Source organism: Eschscholzia californica, unplaced genomic scaffold (genome assembly GCF_041429995.1).
Source record: "Eschscholzia californica isolate CP2 unplaced genomic scaffold, dmEscCali1.0.p SCAF_5, whole genome shotgun sequence".
Classification (NCBI taxonomy): domain Eukaryota; kingdom Viridiplantae; phylum Streptophyta; class Magnoliopsida; order Ranunculales; family Papaveraceae; genus Eschscholzia; species Eschscholzia californica.
The window spans coordinates 7,124,942-7,147,895 of NW_028238472.1; the positions used below are offsets into that span (position 1 = coordinate 7,124,942).

General features: G+C 37.8%; 1 protein-coding gene across 1 annotated transcript; it reads right to left on the bottom strand.

Moving 5' to 3' along the window:
- Positions 1-743: 743 nt before the first annotated feature.
- Positions 744-20,780, bottom strand: LOC147536678 (uncharacterized). The gene is made up of 4 exons (XM_086642355.1): positions 20,522-20,780; positions 13,527-14,006; positions 1,743-2,222; positions 744-1,358 (listed from the first exon to the last, which is right to left on the bottom strand). Exons 1-4 carry the CDS (start codon positions 20,712-20,714, stop codon positions 958-960), a joined length of 1,554 nt encoding a protein of 517 aa, XP_086498481.1. The 5' UTR covers positions 20,715-20,780; the 3' UTR covers positions 744-957.
- Positions 20,781-22,954: the final 2,174 nt, after the last annotated feature.

The window sequence follows — 22,954 nt, forward strand, 5'->3', positions numbered from 1 at the left end:
TCCCCTGACTTATCCTTTTACCACTAGGTACTTTACAATGCTTGGTGCGAGTTTGCTGTCTTGGCGCTCCAAAAAACAGTCGACTGTTTCCAGGTCGTATGCGGAAGAAAAATACCGCGTTCTCGCCTCTTTAAACGCACTCCAATGGTTGAAATACCTCTTTCAAAATCTCCGTAGTCTCATTTCAGAATCCTTCACGGTTTATTGCGACAATTAAGCAACCATTCATATTGCTACAAATTCGATTTAGCCAAGCATATTGAAATTGATTCCCACTTTGTGCGTGAAAAACTCGCTTCGGATCTTCTCCAAACTTACCACCCTCACTCAGCGAATCAGCTTCCCAACATTATCACCAAACCGCCTAACTCTGACGAGTTCTACAGGTTGTTATCGAAGTTGGACTTGTAAATGTCCTTCTATAAAGAGGGTTCCCAGAGCAACGGACGCCCTCCTTACAACCGAGCAAGAGAGGGTAAAGGGGTCAAAGATTCCCATTGATTTTATTTTATCATTCTGTTCTTGTAAATATCTCTGCAATCCTCCTATCAACCCTAATGTATCGTTATAAATACTTCTTTAGTGAGATCAATAAAGCTCGGTATCTTGTTAATCTAAAATAATTAACTTCGGTTTTGCATGCACTCTTCGTCATTTCACAATCCCAGTTAAAATATTTTTGACTAAAAAGACATTCTTTTTCTTTAAAGATTGTCCATCTGTTAGTATTTTATTTGCGATGAATTTAAATATAAGAGCAGAAACTGCACCTAACGGTTTAATTAAAGGAGTGCACGACAGAATTGCAATCATACAACAATTCATCGATTATACGTTTATCAAACGAAGGAGAGGTTAATACATTACTTCCTCTACCATCTCTTATTCACAACACAAAGATAACTTATGATCGTCACAAGTCCAAGCTCCAATACCTAGATTGTAACTCATTTCTAATTAGAAGTGAACACCTCCAATTAAAAATAATCCAAGTAAAATAAGGCAAAGAAGAAGAGTACTTCCAAGAAAAACACTTAAACCTTGTTTAGGTTTAATGAGATAGCCTAAGATGTGGATTTGTTTCTTGAGAATGTATTTCGCTACGGCTTTGGCCATGGTAGCTGCTGGCTCGGTGGTGATCAGAGAAGTCATAACATCCGAGTATTCATCTTTTACTTTGTAAGTAACTGTAGATTCGATAAGACATGTATTAGGACTTTTGGGCAAGATATGTATTTTGCTTTTGTAAGATGTACAACCCATCTCCAAATATCCTCCTTCCAGTATAATCACCTCTTTTAATCGCTTATCATTATTGTTCTTCATAAGTTTCACCTTGTAGCTACAAGGACTCATCCCTAGAAAATTATTTGGACACAAAAGAATAGTATAAGTTTGATCGCATAAAAAAATACATACTTATTTTACTGTGCTTGGAAAAGTATTGTTTTTATAGGGCGGATTTCTTCGCTAAACTTTAGCAAAAAACAAGAGTTTGCATTTGACATTCGCTCTAAACCGTGGTTTCTTGCCATTTTATTGTAGTGAGTTGTTATGCTATCACATCCTGTCACCTTCGGAAAAACTAATGGGATTCCTATACACCAGAGTGGAGTAATAAAATGTGGTAAAAAATGAGTTCATTTGTGTGTGCTGGGTAGACAAGGAGGGTTACTTTGACAATACACTAAAAGTTGTAAGAAAAACAGTACAGTTATAGCGGTAAATAGAAAATATCGTACCTGGATGAAGAATGACTTCGATAATACTACCAGCACCACCATCACCTTCAACAACTTCCATCTTCTCAAAAACACCGGGAAGTAATTCATCTCTTAGAATTGTTGTAACATTATGTGAACCGTAGATTGCCCAAACATCATCTGCCGAGGCAGAAACCTCCAATTCATGTGTTAGTTCTCTCCTTATCGGCGATACTTTCTTTTTCTTAGCAAGGTATATGGCAACAGATTCTGCCAGACTAGAGAGTTCTATGGTCGTGATTAGGGAAGACATGGCCTCAGCATATTCTTCTTTCACTTCGTAAACAAGTGATGATTTGATAATACATGAATCAGGACCTGTCGGTAAGATATGCATTATGTCCGTATAAGAAGTGCATCTCATGTCCAAATACCCACCTTCGAATACGATCACCACTTTGAGTCGTTTCTCATCATCGTTCGTTATAAGCCTCTCCTTGTAGCTACGTGGAATTACTCCTGAAAATAGTTAAGATAATGTAATTTATTTATTTATCTTTCCTAATTTATTTCGTAGGGTCCTATGACTGCAAAAAACATGGGTTTTTTAAGCAAACATAACATCTATTCCATATTTGAAAAGTCTATGACACGGATGCTATGATGAGAAGATGAAAGGATTCAATAGATACGGTAAAACGTGATGGTTGTATACCGATCCTTTGTATTACATTTATACTAGTAGGGTTTATAACTAAACGGAAACTTTACATCCCTGGGGGATACACATAAAAGAAAGATTTGATATACAAGAAATGCAATAATATCTCAAAGGATATTCCCAAGATTCTTACTTGGGTGGGACTCTAACCGAGTCCCACCGGTTCAATGTCTTTACCCTCCCGCAAATTGAACACCAGACTGGAAATTGAACGCCGGACTGGAGGGGAGATTCAATTTGGGACACAGATCCAAGAAACGCCAATGAGAAAGACTTTTGGTGAGAATATCGGCCAACTGATCCTGTGACGGAACAAACTTGATAAGAAGAGAACCATCCACCACCTTTTTTCTAACAAAGTGGTAATCCAGCGCAATGTGCTTAGATTTGCCATGAAATACCAGATTTGCAGTCATCTGAATCGCACTTTTGTTGTCACAAAAAATTCGAAAAGGGGAAATTACTGAGATATCAAGTTCCATGTGAACAAAAACCTACCCACGTCAAGTTTGCAGTCGTAGCAGCAACAACTCGATATTCATCTTCAGAGCTCGGGCGAGAGACTGTGGGCTGCTTCTTCGCACTCCAAGCAACTACATTTGACCCCAAAAAATAGAAAAACTTGTAGTGGAACGACGAGTGTCAGGGCGCCCAACCCAATCAACATCAGAGTACGCCAAAAGACAAGTAGTGGAAGAATCCTTATAAATTTGTAAACCAAGATGAATAGTGCCCTTGAGATAGAGAAGAATTCGTTTCACCGCCTGAAAGTGATCCTGAGTCGGGGCATGCATAAACTGATATGCCATGTTAACGGAGAATGCAAGATCTGGTCTGGTTAACGTGATATACTGAAGAGAACCAACAATCTTATGGTATTAGAACTATACTTGACAACTCCTTTGAAGTTATGGTAGCAGACGGATCAAAAATTGCTAGCAAAGGGCAATGTGTTAGCCTAGAGTATAAGATTAATTAGTATGCTTTTCACGGGAAATTTTTATATACTGAAACTTGGGGGTTGTGATATGATATTGGGAGTAAGTTGGCTACAAACACTTGACCAATAACTTGGGATTTCAAGTACATAACAATGAAATTCACTATACAAGGTAAACAATTTAGTTTGGAAGGTGTAACGGGAAGGGAAGTGAAGATTGCTAGCAGCCATGCCAAGCAACGACTCCTCAAGCAAGGAAATTGAAGATTGTTAGCAGTCGATATACATACTCCCTTGAAGATTGGGAGTTTTGTGTCAAATTTCAGGTGAAAACAACGATGAAGACGCTAAATCCGACACACGTACAGAAATTCAATCCTTGATTAGAAAATATGTTGTGGTATTCAGCACCAACAGGTCTGCTACCCATGAGAAGTCACGATCATCGCATTACTTTACATCCCAACAGTTCACTAATTAATGGTCGACCTTATAGGTATGCTTTTGGTCAAAAGAATGAGATTGAGAAAAGAGTAAAAGAACCACTACAATCTGGGTTAATTCGCCCAAGTACAAGCCCATCTTCCTCACCTGTATTATTAGTAAAGAAAAATGATGGTACATGGCGTATGTGCATTGATTACAGAGCAATAAACCAGATAATAATAAAAGATAAACTTTCTATACCGGTCATAGAAAAACTAATGGGCGAACTGCATGGGGCTTTGTATTTCTCGAAACTAGACTTAAGGTCTGGTTACCATTAGATTAGCATGTAATTGGAAGATGTACATAAAACTGCATTTCACACGCATGATGGTCATTATGAGTTTCTTGTCATGCCCTTCGGGTTGACCAATACACCATCTACCTTTCAGCATCTCATGAATGATGTCTTCAGAAGTCAGCGACGACAGTTTGTGTTGATTTTCTTTGATGATATACTGGTTTATAGTTCATATTGGAATTTACTTCTTGAACATCTTAAAAAGGTATTTCAGATACTAGAAAAACACCAACTCAAGGTCAAATTGAGTAAGTGTTCTTTGTTGGTACCAAGAGAGTTGAATTTTTAGGGCATGCCATCACATATGAGGGTGTAGAATTGGATCCAAGCAAGATTCAGAGCATCATAGACTGACCACTGCCTAAATCACTAAAACCATTACGAGGTTTTTTAGGTCTACCCGGCAACTACAGAAAGTTTGTGTCTAATTATGGTAAATTCGTTTTCCCGTTGACTAAACTTCTTAAGAACGATAGTTTCATATGGACAACGGAAGCAACATAAGCGTTCACCAACTTAAAAATAGCTATGACGACAACGCCGATATTAGTTCTACCAAATTTTTGCAAGGAGTTCATAATTGAAAGTGATGCAAGTGGCGTTGGAATCGGAGCAGTTTTGATGTAAGAAGGTAGACTCATGGCTTTTACCAGTAAGGTGATTGGGCCACGACACCTTGGATTATCTACGTATGGAAAAAGAACTACTGGCAATGGTTCATGCCATCACTAAATGGCGACCTTACCTCATAGGAAGAAGGTTTGTGATGAAAGTCGATCAACAGAGTTTGAAGTACTTTTTGAAGGCTAAAGCAGTCACCCACCCCTATGCAACAAAAATGGATTTCTAAATTATTGGGCTACGATTATACAATTCAGTACAAACCCGACAACCAAAATACAGTAGCCGATGCATTATCTCGTAAGTACGAGTCAGGTGAATTAACAAGAATTATATATGTGAGTTGTGCATGGATGGAGGACCTAAAGCTTGAGTTAAAAATAGATTAGTGGATGGTAGATTTTATACAAAAGATGGACAAATCTTCTTTCAGTGAGCAGAATTTCACAGTAAGAGAGGGATTTGTATACTTCCGAGAGAACCAATTATTGATAAGTCTGAAATCTAGATGGAAACTATTGTTACCAGCTAAGTTTCATTCATCACCGGCTGCAGGACATGCAGGACAATTAAAGACTATGAAGCGACTCTCAAAGTTATTTTCCTAGACGGGAATGCATCGAGATGTCGAAGAATATATTGCTAGTGGCGATACGTGCCAGAAGAACAAATATATCAGCCTTTCTCCTGCATGACTTTTACAACCGTTGCCCATTCCTGCAACTATTTGGACTGATATATTTATGGATTTCATAGAAGAGTTACCGTCAAGAGGAAAATCGGTAATTTTGGTAGTGGTAGATCATCTCACTAAGTACAACCATTTTATGGCGTTAAAACACTCGTACACCGCATTTACAGTTGCTAAAAAATTTCTAGAAACAGTGATCAAGTTGCATGGGTTTCCTCAACCTATAGTCTCCGATAGAGACGTAGTATTCACTAGCAAGTTGTGGAAAGAATTGTTTTGTTTACGAGGCACTACACTTAGGATGAGTTCGACATACTACCCTCAAACCGATGGTCAATCAGAGGTGGTGAATCGTTGTTTAGAAACATATTTGCGATGCTTTGTAGGAGATAAATCCAAAAGTTGGGTTGTATGGCTACCTTGGGCAGAATATTGGTACAATATTTCGTACCATATATCGACAAAAATAACCCCTTTTGAGGCAGTATATGGGATATCACCCGCCGTATCATCATATATTCCTGGTGGGGCACAAACTGCAGCGTTAGGTGAAGCACTTATACGAAGGGGTCAAATTCATTCTAACCTCAAAAGTCATCTTCATACTGCCCAAAATAAGATGAAACAATATGTTGACAAGGGCCAGAGGGATGTAGTGTTTCAAATAGGAGAGTACGTGTATTTAAAGTTAAATCCGTACCGACAAAGTTCTATGGTAAGAAAGGTGCCTCAGAAGTTATTGAGAAGTACTATGGTCCATATAAAATATTGAAAAAATCGGCCCAATAGCTTATCGTTTGGAATTGCCAGAAGGAACTAAAATTCATTCAGTTTTTCATGTTTCTGTTTTGAAGAAGGCACTTCTCCCCAATACTGCAGTTGATGAGAAATTACCAAGTGTCGAAGCTGAAGAAGACCCGGTCTAATCATGATTGAGACCATTCTTGAGGCCAAGAATGCTGTCAAGAGAGGAGAAATGATAGAGAAAGATATTCCATAGTTACTTAAAATTATGAGTTTCTATATCTTGAAGTATTAGAGTCATTGTTATGGACATGTGGTTGTCTAAAGAATTAAGGTGGATGCCTAAAAGATTATTGAGATTACATGCAGAAACATGAATCTTGGGGGCGAAGGATAGGGGTGGTTTGGTTCAAAGACGTACCGACTATAAGCACCTCAAGACCATTGACCACCCCACGTTCCCATTATCTTATATATATATACCCTTCATGTCATAAGGTTTAGATTTACTTTGAATTGTAAATTCTCTCTCCCACACTCATATTAATATAGTTCACAATCTCTTTCTCTATTTTCTATTTAATATCATATCAGCTGTTTTATTTTTCAGTACTATTAGTAATTTTCATTCAAAAATAGTCGTTGCAGCCAGATTGACCTAGATACTAACGACTTCACACTATAATGGCAGTGAGCAGTGTAAGAAAGAAACTGTTGTCCAAACTAGAATTTTAAGGCCTACTGGTCATAAATAGGGGTGTGCAAAAATAGACCGAACCAATCAAACCAAACCGATCCAAACCGGTCCAGTCGGTTTTTAAATCAAACCAAACACCGAGTGGTTTGGTACGGTTGTAGATTTCTATAAACCAACTGGCTTGGTTCGGTAAGTGGATGTAAATTTTAAGAACCATTAAAACCAAACCGAACCAGTCATGTTAAATTAATAATATATATATATATATATATATATATATATAATTATATACATTATTTTTTCTAAAATGTATCTACATATCTCTATAATTTCATACAAATACATATGTTTCATCAAGTTCTACCCATACAAAACAACAACACTACTACAATATAATGTTACTAGCTACTATAAATATTTCGGTCGGTGGCCTGCACATGTCTTTAATGTTTCAAATGTTTTTTCGATGTATTATGTTAATTTGATTGTTTCTCTTGGTTTTAAAGCAGTGTTGTCTTTATTTTATATGTCAATGTATGAAGAAAGTTATTCGATTTGCCGATTTTCATGGAGAACAAATTATTTTTATAGATGGTTTGGTATCCAGTGGTATCCAAACCGCTTATGATGGTTTGGTTAGTAACCGAACCAAACTCTGAGCGGTTTGGTAACGGTTTGAAAAAGCACTAACCAAACCATGAGTGGTTTGGTAACGGATGACACCAAAATACTGGATACCGAACCAACGAACACCCCTAGTCATAAACTAATTCGCCAGCAAATAGGAGTTACTGTTAGAGAGTCAATTCCACTCGGTCACAACCGAGTGGGTCGGTCTCCATTAGTCCTAATTCTATTAGGATTATTAGTCCTAATTCTATTAGGATTACACTAGATAAAGATAGAGTTTAGTTTTTCGATTTTACAAGACTCCTAAGTTGTAAACCTATAAATATGTATCTCCATAGACAATGTAATTATCAAGTTGTAAGTGTTAATAAACAAGGTATTTACCTATCTCTCTCTCACACGATCAACTCTTTATCATCATCATCTCTCGGTTCACTCAAGCCTCACCATCATCATCTCTCGGTCATAACCGAGAGACACCATCATCAACTCTCGGTTATACCCGAGAGCCTCAAGCAGTCAACCTCGGCCATAGCCGAGAGCTCATCATCATCACCTTCCTCGGGTTCAACCGAGAGCTTATCAAATCACTTCATCTCTCTCTCGGTTTTCACCCGAGTACTTCCTCCATAACTCGGCTTCATCCGAGTTATCACACATAGGTATTTATCTCTTCACATGGTATAAGAGCCTTCAATTTTTTTTTTCTCTTGAATCATGACTACTCCCGAAGCTTCCGAAACTTCTCAAGTTCATGCAACCACTAATAGTGGACCGTTTGAGGTTCATCACTCGGATTCTCCCACCACTATTATCATCACACCGCTTTTAACCGGTGATAACTATTCCTCATGGTCACGAGGAATGTCAAAAGCCTTACGAGCTAAAGGCAAACTCGGTTTTGTTGATGGAAGCATCGATAAACCTACCGATTCTAACGAACTAGAACAATGGGGACGATGTAACGACCTTGTTTCTAGTTGGCTTATTAATTCGGTTGATCCACCTCTTCGATCTTCAATATTATATGATGAGACGGCTTTTGATATATAGCATAATCTCTATGACCGTTTTCATCAACGGAATGCTCCCAAGATTTTCCAACTAAAGAGAGCAATTTCTTGTCTTCAGCAAGACAATTTTGATGTTTCCACATACTTTACCAAACTCAAGGCTCTTCAAGATGAACTCAACTCTTTGTTAATTACCGAGTCTTGTACATGTGGACATGGTCGCTCCTTGGTTGAAAGAACAAATCAAGATAGAGCTATGGAGTTTCTCCAAGGTCTTAATGACCGATTCTCCTCAATTCGGAGTCAAATTTTGTTGATTGAACCATTCCCTTCTATTCTTCGAATTCATTCTCTTATTAAACAAGAAGAGGTTCAACAAAACATTGTTTCTCCCATGAATATAGATAACAATGCTGCTGCCCTAGCCGTTGGGTCCAATGAATACAATCAAAATCGGCCTTATGGTTCCGATAAACAAAGACCCAAACGACAACGACCGTTTTGTGATCATTGTAAACTCCATGGCCATGATATTACTACATGCTTCAAACTCCATGGCTATCCACCAAACTACGGTCAACGTGGAAGACCACGTTCTCGGCAAGAATCGGCCACCAACTCGGTCACAACTCAAAACGGTGTGGGGGTGCCTACAGCAACGTCTCTCACCCCGGAACAATATCAATCGGTTTTGGCATTATTGGATCAACACAAACAGCCCACAACCTCTCTTCGTCTCAACAAAGATCCACTCGTTAATCTCACCGGTAAGTATACTTCCTCTTTTCACCCTCCTTGGGTTATTGATTCCGGTGCCGCCAAACACATATGTTCGGTTTTATCACGATTTTCTTCCTATTCTCTTGCTCCTCCGGATCTATTTGTTAGATTACCCGATGGATCAAGAGTTAAAGTCCACCATATTGGTTCGGTCTATTTTTCCAATAGATTTTATTTACAAGATGTGCTTCATATTCCATCTTTTCAATTTAATCTCATATCTATATCTCAAATTTCTAAATCTCTTCGTTCTACCGTCTTATTTGACAATGACTTATGTCTTTTTCAGGACCGAACAACGAAGATGGAGATTGGGCATGGTAGTCTTCATGACGACCTTTACTTCCTTCGCACGGAGCGTCAAATTTTTTCCGTTTCCAATTTAGTTCAAGATAAATCTAGTCATGAGTCTTTTTCTTTATGGCATTGCCGTTTAGGCCATCCATCTTTTTCTCGTTTTCAATTTTTTAATTCTAGACTTCCATGTATGAATTTTAAATTTTTATCAAATAAAGTGCCGTGCGATATATGTCCACTTTCTAAGCAATGTCGATTGCCTTTTCCTACTAGCACTACTTCTTCGACTCATATATTTGAGTTAGTTCATGCCGATATATGGGGTCCTTTTCCGGTTCCCTCCACCTCCGGGTGTCGTTATTTTTTGACCCTTGTTGACGATTTTTCTCGTTGTACTTGGATATTTCTTCTAAATTCTAAATCGGATTCTACCATACTAATTAGGAATTTTTCTAATTATGTTCACACACAATTTAATTGTGTGATAAAAACAATTAGATCGGACAATGGTTCCGAGTTCATAAATCATTCTCTCCAAAGTTGGTTTCTTGAAAAAGGGATTATCCACCAACGGAGTTGCACTTATACGCCTCAACAAAACGGTGTTGTAGAGCGAAAACATCGTCACATTCTTGAAGTCGCTAGATCTTTACGACTTCAAGCTCAACTCCCTCTTTCCTTTTGGGGAGAATGCGTTCTAACCGCCGTCTATCTCATTAATAAATTACCCACACCAATCCTTGATGGGAAATCCCCTCATGAAATTCTCATGGGTACTCCTCCGAATCTTTCCCACTTACGTGTATTCGGATGCCTTTGCTATGCCCGTATCCCTTTGGTAAAAACCAAGATGGACGCCCGGTCCTCCGCCGGCATCTTTCTTGGTTACCCAAGTGGACAAAAGGGTTACCATATCTACGACATCTCTACTCAACGTATTTTCATCTCACGAGACGTGACATTCTTCGAGAACCGTTTTCCGATGGCCTCTCCACCTCCGGCACAACCTCCTCTCGCCAACCCGTCTCCGTCTCTCTCTATCGATGATGACGGAACTTTTAATTTTCCGGTGAATGACGAGCCTCCTCCCAACTCACCGTCCGACAGCAGCAGGTTCACCGAAGAACCCACTGTTCCTGTCGTCCCGGGTTTAGATTCTGTTTCAGGGGTGCCTCCAGACACCCCTGCTGACCCGCCTACGGGGGTACCGACAGAAATTCCTACTTCCCCTTCGGGGGTGCCGACAGATATTTCTGACGGACTCCCCAGTTCAGGGGTACCGACAGCAGATTCGGACAGACACCCCACTTCAGGAGTGCCGACAGAACCTCCTGTCATCAATCCCGGCTCGGCCTCTTCTCTGCCACCGCCCGCGACCGACGCTCCCGCTTCCGGTGCTCCCGTCGTTGATTCCGGTAGACCGGTTCGGTCTCGCCATCCACCTAGTCACCTCAAAGACTATGTTTGCTCCAACACCACTACCGTCAAGTACCCACTTGAAAACTATTTTTCAATCAATTCTTTTTCCACTTCTCATCAAAAATTTCTTTCCTCGGTCTTGTCCTCGACCGAACCCACTTCCTTCACCCAGGCAATGAAATCTTCTCATTGGAAGGATGCAATGGCTAAGGAAATTTCGGCCTTGGAAGAAAACAAAACATGGACTCTCACTAACTTACCACCCGGCAAGAAGCCTATCGGTTGTAAATGGGTGTATAAAATAAAGTTCAAGCCCGATGGCTCCATAGAACGCTATAAAGCTCGCTTAGTGGCTAAAAGCTATACTCAAATAGAAGGGTTGGACTACAATGATACTTTTGCTCCGGTTGCTAAACTAGTAACCGTTCGAGTTCTTCTCTCTCTCGCCGCCATTAAAGGTTGGTCTCTCCATCAGTTGGATGTTAATAATGCCTTCCTCCAAGGCGACCTCCATGAGGAGGTTTACATGAAACTTCCCCCCGGATTTTCATCTAAGGGGGAGTCTAAAGTATGCCGCCTTCATAAATCTCTTTATGGTCTCAAACAGGCCTCCCGTCAGTGGTTTTCCAAATTTTCCTCCGTTCTAATCGAACGTGGTTTCTCTCAATCTAAGAGTGATTATTCGCTTTTTACCTTTCGTTCCCACTCCACTCAGATTTATGTTCTAGTCTATGTGGATGATATCATTATCACAGGAAATAATGATCATGCTATTTCCAAGTTAAAATCATTCCTAAATAATGCTTTCTCACTAAAGGATTTAGGACGTCTCCAGTACTTTCTTGGTATTGAAGTTTCTCGTTCGTCACAGGGCATTTTTCTATGTCAAAGAAAATATGCACTTGATATTTTAAAAGATTCTGGACTGACCGCTGCACGTCCCTCGGATTTTCCTATGGAACAGAAGCTTCGCCTTCGTCCCACTGACGGCACACCATTGACGGATCCGTCAGTTTACCGTCGCCTAATTGACCGGCTTCTTTACTTAACAGTTACACGGCCAGATATCGCTTTTGCTGTGAATAACCTTAGTCAATTCATGCAAACTCCTAGTCAGGTACACCTAGACGCCTCCCATCGCGTACTACGATACTTGAAAGGTACCCTTGATAAAGGAGTATTTTTATCAGCAAATAGCTCTCTCCATATTACAGGTTACTGTGATTCAGATTGGGCTGGTTGTCCTTCGACCCGTAGATTAACTACAGGGTATTTTACGATGTTGGGATCTAGCCCACTTTCATGGAAATCAAAGAAGCAACCCACTGTTGCCAAATCTTCGGCAGAAGCAGAATATCGAGCTTTAGCCATCCTCACATGCGAATTACAATGGCTCAAGTATTTACTACTTGATTTTGGAATCAATCACTCAGATCCGATGACAGTTTACTGCGACAACAAAGCCGCTCTCCACATTGCTGATAATCCCGTATTTCACGAACGTACCAAATACATTGAGATAGATTGCCACATCGTTCGTGAGAAGATCAAAGATAACGTCATTGCCACACGATTTACAAGTTCAGACTCTCAGCTTGCAGATATTTTCACCAAACCACTCGGGGCAGAACCGTTCAAAAACATTATTGGCAAGTTAGGCGTTACTTCCATTCCCGCTCTAACTTGAGGGGGAGTGTTAGAGAGTCAATTCCACTCGGTCACAACCGAGTGGGTCGGTCTCCATTAGTCCTAATTCTATTAGGATTACTTGTCCTAATTCTATTAGGATTACTAGTCCTAATTCTATTAGGATTACTAGTCCTAATTCTATTAGGATTACTAGTCCTAATTCTATTAGGATTACTAGTCCTAATTCTATTAGGATTACACTAGATAAAGATAGAGTTTAGTTTTTCGATTTTACAAGACTCCTAAGTTGTAAACCTATAAATATGTATCTCCATAGACAATGTAATTATCAAGTTGTAAGTGTTAATAAACAAGGTATTTACCTATCTCTCTCTCTCTCACACGATCAACTCTTTATCATCATCATCTCTCGGTTCACTCAAGCCTCACCATCATCATCTCTCGGTCATAACCGAGAGACACCATCATCAACTCTCGGTTATACCCGAGAGCCTCAAGCAGTCAACCTCGGCCATAGCCGAGAGCTCATCATCATCACCTTCCTCGGGTTCAACCGAGAGCTTATCAAATCACTTCATCTCTCTCTCGGTTTTCACCCGAGTACTTCCTCCATAACTCGGTTTCATCCGAGTTATCACACATAGGTATTTATCTCTTCACAGTTACCTACAAGAAATTTTAAGGCCTACTGGTCATAAACTAATTCGCAGGGAGGTCGGTTATATGGGGCTTACTCTACCGTATCTGACACCTTCCTCACTCAATTGTTTAACGAGTTTACCACCCGCGATAGATGAATATCTAATTGTTTATTCTATTAGCTAAGTATATACCTGGATGAAGAACGACTTCGATAATACTACCAGCACCACCATCACCTTCAACGACTTCCATCTTCTCAAAAACACCGGGAAGTAACTCATCTCTTAGAATTGTTGTAACATTATGTGAACCATAGATTGCCCAAACATCATCGGCCGAGGCAGAAACCTCTAGCTCATGTGTAAGTTCTCTCCTTATCGGTGATACTTTCTTTTTCTTAGCAAGGTATTTGGCAACAGCTTCTGCCATGGTAGAGAGTTCTATGGTCGTGATTAAAGAAGACAGGGCCTCAGCGTATTCTTCTTTCACTTCGTAAACAAGTGATGATTTGATAATACATGAATCAGGACCCGTCGGTAAGATATGCATTATATTTGTATAAAAAGTGCATCCCATGTCCAAGTACCCACCTTCGAATACGATCACCACTTTGAGTCGTTTTTCATCATCGTTCGTTATAAGCCTCTCCTTGTAGCTACGTGGAATTACTCCTGAAAATAATTAGGAAATTGTTATTTATTTTTTTGCACAACAGAACTGCTAGAATCACGAAGGATTTTGACAAAAGAAGTTACCCAGCTGATGTGGCGGTTGTGATATTCATCTCAAACTTTCAAACCACAACTGCCACATCAGCTAGAGGTAACTTCTTTTGTCAAAATCTTTTGTGATTTTAACATTTTCCTTTGCACAGTGGTGGTAGTACTGTTATATGTAGGGCAAATGAACTATTTTCGTAAAAGCAAAGAGGTTTTGCCCTAAAGGCAAACAGACCAAAGTCTAAGGAGCCTAAAGATTACTTACTTCCTAGGTGTGAGTTTGTCAAACAGGGTCCAACACTTTTAAGTGAAGGTATGGGGAAGCATAGACTTTTGTCGCAAAGACCAGATGTTGTCTTGAAGATTTAATGGAGGCACTAAATTCCCTCAATTTTTACGGGTGATTGAAGGCCTGTAAATTGGCTTCTTCAACCACAATATCTCTATTCATTATCAAGTTCTCTTCTGTAAAAAAAAAAAAAAAGAGTCGGAGAAAGTGTTGTCAATAGAGTTGTATAAGTGTGAGGGTGAGAGAGTTTTTGTAATGATATTTTGTAACCGGAGAGTGGACAAGACTTTGTGTATGGTAATTCGAGTATGTTGTAACTTCAAGTTCATACTAGATTAGTTTGGTGCAGCTTAAAGAATAATTATGACTTGCTCCGAACCTCTATAAATCTTGCATGTCGTTATTCTTCATTTGCTTCGTGGTTATGTTTTATTTGTTCACCATTGCTTCCAAGATCCTAGTTTTCTACATTAAAGAATAGTTGTGAGTAGACTGATCACCTATAGAGAGTGACTTATTTCCTCAAGAGTTAGTTGTTCAGGACGATGGAGGTCGAAAACAAGGACATGTTTGCACAAGGTGGTAGAAAAAATAACGAACTTTATCATGTAAGTGTTTCGATTAGTTGATAGTTTTGTTGTGGAACGTACAGAACTTCCAAGTTCCAATGCTGAGTCACAACTATGAACTTTATTTGTAAGCATTTTAAAGAACCCTACTTGAATAACAAGTGTATTGCATCTCATCCTTGAATTAAAGAAGAAAAGATGGTGAAAGGCACCAAAGTTTTTCCACCTAATTTTCAATGTCCCAGAGGTTTTATAGAATGGTTGAAAGCCCCCACCTCAACAAGGTATCAGTTCGGTGGTCACAAAAATAAAATACATTAGAATATCTCAAACTTCAACACATTTAAAATTTTCTAAGGTGTTGTTTGTTTTTATATTTATGGCTGAATCTGAATTGGCTGAATCTGAATTGGCTGAACTGAATTGACTGAATCTGAATTGGCTGAATTATTTTACAAGTTTGATGTTTGTTTTTTAAATCTGAATTATAGAATCTGAATTAGGGTTTTGACTTTTATACCCCTAATTAATAAATTGGACCACAATAAAACCTAATCTCTTGACTTTATAAAAACCCTAGAAAGTTAGGATTTTATCCTCTTTTTACTCTCAGACCAGCCTCCATCTTTTCATAAAAAAAAAACCCATCTTCATCACTCTTTCTTCAGCAGATGGAAGCCTCCGACCGGATCTCTGCCAACGTTAAAGCTCTCACCGGAATACCGGATCTATCTCTTTCTAATGGAAGTTATAGTTTTTACTAGATCTCTCTCTCTCTCTCTAATCATTTTATGTTTTAAAATAGATCTAGTTACTTGCAGAACAATAACATCTGGGTTAATGTTTCAATAGTTTTTGTCTGTTGGTGTCAAGGATTCTTCTTGTTTATGTAAGAGAGTCGCATCTTTTTCTCCTTTTACTGTCAAAGAAAAATCATCTACTGCGTTTATTTCAATGTTTTAAACCTAGTGGTTAGGTTTTATCAGGTTTGTGATATAACGGGGTGGTCTGGTGGTGGTGGCGATGGTGTTGGTTTGGTCGGTGGTGGTGATGGTGTTTGTTTGGTCGGTGGTGGTGATGGTTTTGGTTTTACCGGTGGTGGTGTGATTGTTTTGGTTTGGCCGGTGGTGGTGGTTTTGGCCGGTGTTGGTGGCGGTGGTGGTTTTGGTCGGTGGTGGTTTTGGGTGGTGATTTTGGTTTTGGGCGGTGGTGGTGGTGATGGTGGTCTTGGTTTTGGTTTGACCGGTGGTTTGATGGTGGTCTGGTTGGATGTGAAATTTTGAATATGGCAAAACATTAAATCACAGGGACAGAAGGGTCATTTGACATATTTTAGACATTTAGCTTATATTTCAGACTTGTTTTGAAGTCTGAAATATGTAGGCTCTTTTTCAGCCCATTCAGACCTCAACTTAATTCAGTTAAAATTTCAGATTTCTTTAAATTAAAAAACAAACATCTGAGAGATTTCAGATCTGAAAAAACTAAAAAACAAACAGCACCTAAGTCTATAAAAGAGTAAAACAAACAACTTAAAAAAAACCGCAATAACTAAACCAAAACGAAAAAAAACTTAAAAAAATATATATGTATAAATTGCTAAGTAAAAGAAGAAATTCATTATCTGCTTTTTGTCATCTAATTATTTCCTCTTTGAAACTCAAAAAAGTATCATCATCTCTTTCATCAGTGAGGGAAAAATCTCTCCGATTCTTACTCTAGTTGACTTCCATCAATTTTTTCACCAAATGTTTAACAAGTGTATTGTATCTCGTCGTTAAATTAAAGATACATAAAATTTTACTGGCCAAGAAACTTTTAGTTTAAGATATAGAAGCGTGACATTGTCATTTACCAAATCCAACTTTAGGACCATAAAGGAGTACACCCAGTCTGTCTACCGCTTCTTGGTGGAGTGGTTGGACACCCACTCCGTCAAACAGAAGTCTCAAGTTCGATCTTATATAAGTGAAATCCCAAAATTATTTAACTTGGATGTAAAATAAAGTTGACATATATTAGGTGGCCTTGGGTCCCCTTAAGGAATGATGGAGATGGCTTTAGGGCTCAAATCAAGCAGTTATAGTCCTTATTCAATTCATGAATCTTATGTATCTTTCACACCTGTGTTTGAGGGGGGTGGGGGTGGGCAGGGTCCTTCGCCCCACATAACTGCCGCCCAGTCCTAATTCCAATATTAAGGATTAATAACTATAAAACTAATACTTGTAATCTATAGGCTCAGCGGAGATATGAGCGTGTCGTGGAATGGTCATGGGTTCGACTCTCGTGTGTTGCTCTATTTTTTATCTTCTTAGGGTGTTTTTATAAGCGCCCCTTACTTATTGCACGTGGCACTCCTTAACTATTCCCCAAGTTTTTATTGTATTTGACGAGGTTTCAAATACTATATGGATTTGGGCAAAAGAAGGGTATTGATTTTGATGAGATTTTATCTCCGATGGTGAAGATGTCCTCTATACGGTTAGTATTGGGATTGGATGCAAGTATTAACCAAGAAATTGAGCAACTAGATGTCAAGACCGCTCTCCTTCATGGTGACTTGGAGGAAGATGTGTATATGGAACAACCAACAGGGTTTGAAGTTAAAGGTAAGAAACACTTGGTTTGCAAGTTAGAGAAGAGTTTATATGGGCTAAAACAAGCACCAAGACAGTGGTACAAAAAGTTTAAATCATTCATGAAGGATCAAGGGTATCACAGGACGGCTTCAGATCATTGTGTTTTCGTTCATAAATTTCCTGATGGAGATTTGATTATACTTCTGCTTTATGTTGATGATATGAAATACTTAGGTCCAGCAAAACAAATTCTTGGCATGCATATCTCACGTGATAGGAAAACTGGAAACTCTGGCTATCACAATAAAGATACATTGAGAAGGTTCTCGAAAAGTTCAATATGGACAAGACAAAATCAGTGAGTTGTCCATTAGCCAGTCACTTCAAGTTGATGCGTGATCAATGTCAATCAACTAGAGTTAAGAAAGAAGAAATGGAGAAAATTCCTTATGTTTCAGTTGTAGGAAGCTTGACGTATGCAATGGTGTGTACGAGACCGGATATTGCATTTGCAGTTGGAGTAGTAAGCAGATTTCTTGCCAATCTAGGCAAAGAGCATTGGTTAGCAGTGAAGTGGATTCTGAAGTATCTTAGAGGTACGTCTAAAGCTCGTATATGTTTTGGTAAAGATAAGTAAATATTAGTCGGTTACACAGATGTAGACATGGCAGGAGATGTGGACTCCAAAAGGTCCACATCAGGCTACCTATTCAGGGGGAGTAGTGTCATGGCAATCTAAATTAAAAAAGTGTGTATCTTTATCTACTAAAGAGACAGAATATATTGCCATTACAGAATGTTGCAAGGAGATGTTATGTATGAAGAGGTTGTTAGAAGAACTCGGTATGAAACTGGATAATTATATTAATAAGTTAATATTCATTGCGACAGTCAAATTGCCATCCACCTCAGTAAGAATTCTAATTTCCATTCTAAGTCCAAGCATATAAATGTGAGATACCAGTGGATCCAAGATGTTCTTGAAGAAAAGGTGTTGAAGATCGAGAAAATCCATATTGACGACAATGGTTCAGATATGATGACAAACCATTACCAAAAGGTAAGCATGAGCTATGTAGCAATGTTGCAGGTTTGGGGATGGTAGGTCCCTCTTTATATAAAAAAGATTCCTAGTTGAAATAGGCTTTCCCTTATTCCCTATTTGGGGAAAAATAAAAGTTCCCATTTCAAGCCTAAAAAGGAATCTTATTTCTAGTAGAATACCTCCCTCATTATCATTATAAAAGGGAATGAAAGGTAAGAAATCATTCATACTATTAGTCAGAGAGTATCATCTCAGATAATCTTCTCTGACGGTATCTTCTCGGAGTAGAGAGATGAGACAGAGAGAGGGAATCCTCTCAGATCATAACCTTAGAGGGAGGGATCAGAGAGATGAGACAAGAAGATAGAGAATCCTCTCAGATCATATCCTCTCAGATTAGAAAGAGAGATCAGAGAGATGAGACAGAGAGAGAAGGTGAGATTTCTGAAGTGATCCTTTCAAGAGAGGTTGAAAGAGAAGAACAATGGTTTGAAGAAAATAAGACTATTAATCTTGTGAAGCAATTTAGTTCGTGTTAAACTTCTTCAGGCTTTGTGGTAATCTAGGATTTGTTCAAATCCAAATGGTAGTAAGAAATCTTTGTATTCCCTCTCTTGTTCAGTTTATCCACCATAGTTTTGGTGAAGAATTGTTATCCAAGAGTGTTTCCACACATCTTGAAGAGTTGATTAATCCTCTATTTGTTTAGGGAAGAGTTGTTATCCAAGAGTATTACCACACATCTTGAAGAATTGGTTAATCCTCTATTTGTTTAGGGAAGAGTTATTATCCAAGAGTGTTTCCACACATCTTGAAGAGTTGGTTAATCCCCTATTTGTTTAGGGAAGAAATGTTATCCAAGAGTGTTTCTACAGATCCACCATAAATTTTGGTGAAGAATTGTGTAACCTATTATTTAAATATAGTGGAAGATTTCTGGACTAGGTCCCGTGATTTTTTACCTTCTATCTTGCAGGGTTTTTTTTGCCAAGTTAAGTTATCTTGGTGTCTCTACTTTTATTTTCAAATCGTTTATCTTCATATTCCTGAACAAGTTAATTAGGTTATTTTTCCTAACAAAGAGTTTACATGGAAATTAATTAAAGCGATCATTAAATACTTCGTACTACGAGTTTAATTTCGTCAACAATTTATTGCCTTCTATATTATTGAATAATTTTGAATATTTATATATTAATATGTGAACTAAATTTTTAATTTTATGTTAAGGTACTTCTCAGTCACGGTCCTTGTATCTTTATATGTATCAATGTCCTGTAATGATGACTCTTATAGTCTATGTCCAAAAAAGAAGAAATGGGTACATATGGCGTCTCCAAAATTTAATTCTTTGAAATATGGTGGCGGCATTAAATTAGTGTACATGAAAGTTTTGTCAGGATGTTATCGAAATTGTCGCTGGAGTAATTGTCATAATCTTTTTAACTATTTTTGGCTATTGATGTGAACAAGCACAATTTCTACTTGAAGTTTTAAACAGAAATAAAACTTCTCAAAACAATTATAATTGTTTTTATATTATAAATAAATAAATAATTAAATTAACCTCAACTAATTAAACATCAAATTTTGTATTTTATATAAAGACATAAAGCCAATGAAATTATACAAAAATATAGCGTTTACCGTATCGAAAAAATGAATTTGACAAGCTCAAAATATTGAACACTTTTTCTTACCAAACACCACAAATTTTGGGGAGGAATTAAAAGAAGTTAAAACAAGTTTATTTTAAGCAAACCTGAAGGAATATTAGACTTATTATTAATTTTTATTCGAGTTCTTATATTTTAGATTATTTGTTAAATGATCATGATAACGCTCTCCTTAAATTAATTAGGTAAAAGAAGAGCAAATATTTTAATTGACCTCTTTAATGCATTGTCTATAACAGATATCGCTCTTAGTATACCGAAGACCGAAAAAGAAAAGAAAAGAAAAGGACGGAATCTGATTTCTACCTGGATGGAGAACAACTTGGATCGTACTACAAATACTTCCATTTCCTTGTACAATTTCCATACTTTCAAACATTCCAGGAAGTAATTCATCTCTTAAAATCTTACGAACATTAGGTGAACGGTAAATTGCCCAAACGGCATCAGCGGATGCAGCAACCTCCAACGAGTGTGTCAATTCTCTTCTCATCACCATTCTTTCTCCAGGTCTCGTTTCTCTGGCCAATAATACACTTTCGGCAATTTTTGTTAATGGAGTTGAATAGATGATCCTTTATTTCCCTACCCATCCACTTAAATAGCAGATAATTTGCATTATAATATTAGATACTATTGATCATGAATATGACCGAATAATAAAAAAAAGTTGCGGAAAATAATTAATTGTACAGTTAGTTAAGTTGAAATCCACATTGTGTCCTCAATACTTTTTTTTCAGAACTACCTTTACGGGTTAAAATAATCTCAAAATATCATGCATTGAAATACAAATCATGTCTTTTTCTCTCCTCCACTTCATCTCTCTTTCTCTTCACCTTACCCTTTTTTCTCGGCAGACTATCGCCGACAACTTCCGCCCAGCTATCTTCAATGATAAAAATGCAGGTATTGGTTTCGGGGTCGATTCAACCCGTTGACTTGATGAGTCTCTTAACCGAGTCACTGGTAAAACTTGTTTCGTACTTGAATTTATTGGTAATTCAATCGAAGTCGTTTTCGTTCTAAATTAACGAAGGACGACTACGGAAAAAAGCAATTCAATATTGTAAGAGAAGAGTATATCACTTGTATAAATAAAGCTTAAGAGAAAGTGTGAGGGAGTGCTTTTATAAACTTTTGATGTGTTGGTTAGTTGGTTAGGTTGTTATACAACCAACTTTCTCTCTCTATAACGACACTACAACTGTGTATATAAATGAGTTCTTAGCTCATATTGAATAAATGGAAATCACTCTTTCTTCTTCAATTTCTTCTTCCTGTTTCTCTCTCTATGCATCTAATACGAAACATTTCATGGTATCAGAGCTTCTAGGTTAAGAAATTTTTTCAAATTCAAGCTTCATCAATGGAGTCAGAAAGCTCGGATCGGTCAAATTCATCTTCTTCAATCTCAAAATCTCATTCTCCAACTCTAAACATCACAAATTACATCTCAGATAAACTTGATGAATCGAATTTCTTAGTCTGGAAAGATCAATTCGAAGCAATACTTATTAGTAACGATCTATATTGTTATGTTGATGGATCTATGAGTAAACCAGAGGTTTCGATCACTGATTCAGAAGGAAGAATTCTACCTAATCCTGAATAATATCAATTGGAGAAAACAAGATAATTTTGTTAAATCTTGCTTGAAAGCAACTTTTTCGAAATCAATTTCAGCAGATGTCTTAGGTCTTCAAACTTCTCGAGAGATTTGGAGCTACTTAGAAACAGTTTATACTGAAGAATTTGAGGCTAAGCAAGATCTTCTTCGTCGACAACTTCAAAATACAAAGAGAGGATCTGCATCTGTAAGTGAATATCTTCGTAAACTCAAATCTCTTGCTGATTCATTAACTGCTGTTAGAGATAGAGTTTCTGATAAAGAGATGATTCGAATCATATTGTCTGGCTTAGGCAAAGAATTCAATCAGTTTATAATCACAATTAATAATAGAACAGATAATATTACACTTCTTGAGCTTAGATCTAAGCTCCTTCATCATGAACAATGGCTTCTGAGTCAAGATCAAGATGATCAACTAGCATATTATGTCAGAACTTCTCAAGGTAAGAAACCTAATTCATATTCAAACACAAATTCATATAGATCTGGTCCATCTGGCTCAAAATTCAATCATAATCAGCCTTCAAGACAATATTCAAACACAAATACTTCAAAATCAAATGATTCTCATATTAAAACACAAAATTCAGGACCAAATTCCAATTCAAATTCAAACACAACTTCAAATTCAAACACAAATGTATATTCAAACACAAATCGAAATTCAAACACAAATTCTTATTCGAACACAAATACAAATCAAAATTTTCATAACCAGAAGGCAGTTAATTTTGATTTTTCGAGCATTCCATGTGGAATCTGTAGAAAATGGGGTCATCAGGCTTATAAGTGTAGATTTCGATATGAAACTGATAAATATGCTCATCCTCAAGCATTTGTTGGCTTGCATATTTCAGAAGATACTAAGTTTGATGAAAATAAACAAGAAGAGTGTAATATAGCTATTGTTGAAGAATGCTTTACTGCTTCTATGAAAAGTGATTATACATCAGAAGGTACTTGGTTGGCTGATTCAGGAGCTTCTAGCCATATGACCAATGATGCTAAGGTACTAGCTTCATCTCAACCTTATTTAGGTTCTCAATCTGTTCTAGTGGGTAGTGGTCGATCCATTCCTATTTCTAGTTCAGAAGATGTACAAATTC